General features: G+C 48.2%; 1 protein-coding gene across 1 annotated transcript; it reads left to right on the forward strand.

Moving 5' to 3' along the window:
- Window positions 1–205: 205 nt before the first annotated feature.
- Window positions 206–1,923, forward strand: LOC131082384 (endonuclease domain-containing 1 protein-like). Its single transcript, XM_058022253.1, has 2 exons — window positions 206–499; window positions 1,390–1,923. The coding sequence occupies exons 1-2, from the start codon at window positions 206–208 to the stop codon at window positions 1,921–1,923; spliced, it is 828 nt and encodes a 275-aa protein (XP_057878236.1).
- The last annotated feature ends 254 nt before the right edge of the window (window positions 1,924–2,177 follow it).

The raw sequence follows: 2,177 nt of genomic DNA on the forward strand, positions 1-2,177 counted from the left end.
GTTCTACTGTTATTGCCCTTGTGATTTTTCCATATTCAGGAGGACAGAAATTACTCCTTTCCTGGTCTCTCAGAATGCCTTCCCTTGCCAGCTCTGTCCCCCTTCATGAAAAAAGTCCAGGCCATGACCTGCTCTCTCCAAGCTGAGTGTCTCTCTGCATTTGCCTTCCAGGGGAGCAAGAGCCCTTCACTGAAATCCTGCCACCATGCTGGGGCTGCTACTGCTGCTGCAGGTGTTGGCCAGCTGCCTCTGGCTGGGACACAGCACGGTGGAGACACCCTTTTTGATTTGTCCTCAGTTCTTCTATGATGGGATTCCCCCAAATAATGCCCTGAACCCACAGAACCCAGCCTGGATCTGTCAGCGCTTCAGGAACTCGTTTCGCTATGCCACCCTGTACGACAGAGACAGGAGAATTCCAGTGTACTCTGCTTACATCTTCCAGCCTAGAAACACCGAGAAACCTCCAGAGTGGTGGATGGTTGAGCCTCAGGTGAGTGTCCCTCTTACATACATCACCCTCCAGCCACTCAGAGATGAGCATTTAAATTCCCACTTCTCCTGGACCATGGACCCAGGCCACCCAAAATATCTTTGGTTTTATTAACTTTCTCCAAGGCACTTTTAGAGTATTTAGCTTTCCTAGGACTCCTTTCAGATACAGGCTCCTCTCAGAGGCTGATAATTTGTAACTTTTTTTCAGGGATGCGGCAGAAAATTCTCCCTGGCCCATATCAGTTCTGAGACATATTCTCAACACTGCTGTAACAGATTCCACTTCAACTGGGGTCTTTTTTCTTACTGAGCAAAACTCTTCATCCTTGAATGAACTGTAGTCCTCCCAGGGAAACCTCAGCTCCAGGACTGATTTCCTGACACATCTCCCTGTGTATGGGATTACAGGAGGCAACCTCTGGTGTTCCAGGACTGGGGTACACTTGTAGTAGCCCCACATCAAATCACAGAATCACAGTGTGGCGTGACGGGATCTAGGGGGATCCCTGGGCAGATTTGGGCTGTGGAGACAGGAGGAAAGGGAAGCAGATTTGGCAGTCCCACCAAAGTCACCTTTCAATCCTAGGAGTGGGAAATGCTCCTAGTCTCATGCATGCATCCATGCTCCCAGCACAGGCTGCAGGCTGGATCACAAAGGTCACAAGTCAAACTGAGAGCAGTCAGATTCTGAGCTGCTTGTTCTTTAAAGCTTTTGTGTTCATGTGGGAGGGTCATGTATATGATTTTTCTCTGATTCATACATTTTCATACACTGAGATGACAAAAGATGGGATCTTGACAATCAGAGATTTCTGCTTCACGGAAATCTTCTCCATTACTCCCATTCCCCATTCTAACACCTCTTTCTTTTTTCCTGTCCAGCTCATAGATAAGAATGTAAATGTTAAAGAGATGGAAAGAGAGTCAGATCTCATTGCTCATCATCATTTCACCTTAGACCAAATCGAAGAGAGCCAGGCTGTCCTTGATGACTACAAAGGACTGAAAGATTTGGACTTTGGCCATTTGATTCCCAGTGACCATATGGAGAGTCTAGGGAGCAAGATGGCTACCTTCACCCTGACCAACGTAGTGCCCCAGGACAGCAGTCTCAACAAGGGTCAGTGGAACATCTACCAGTCTAAAACAATGCCCAAAATGACCAAGGGCTGTACAACGACTTACGTGATCACAGGTGCTGTGCCTGGGAGCACTGACATCGCTGTAGGGAGAGTGAACAGACCCAGCCACATCTGGTCAGCTGCCTGCTGCGTGGTGGGCACAGAGCCCACAAGTGCTTGGGGGGCCATCGCTGAGAACAACAAGAATGAAGTGGTGACCATCACGCTGGGGGAGCTGGAGGAGAGGTTGACCAATTTCTACGGTAGAAAGGTTATTCTGTTTGAGAAAGCATGTCCCCGGCAATAAGCCTCATATCTTCAGTGGAAAAGGTTAGGTGGCTTTTCCGACATGTCATAGAATCACAGAGCGGGTTGGTTTTGATGGGACCTTAAAGCCTTAAAGATCATCTCATTCTCACCTGCTTGCCTTGGACAGGGACAACTTCCACTACACCAGCTTGTTCCAAGCCCTTCCCAGCCTGGCCTTGAACCTGTCACTATAGGACACAAAAAAACACAAACACACAACACTGTTCTCAAGGTGAAGGAAAAAAGGGAAGT

Source organism: Melospiza georgiana, chromosome 4 (assembly GCF_028018845.1).
Source record: "Melospiza georgiana isolate bMelGeo1 chromosome 4, bMelGeo1.pri, whole genome shotgun sequence".
Classification (NCBI taxonomy): Eukaryota; Metazoa; Chordata; class Aves; order Passeriformes; family Passerellidae; genus Melospiza; species Melospiza georgiana.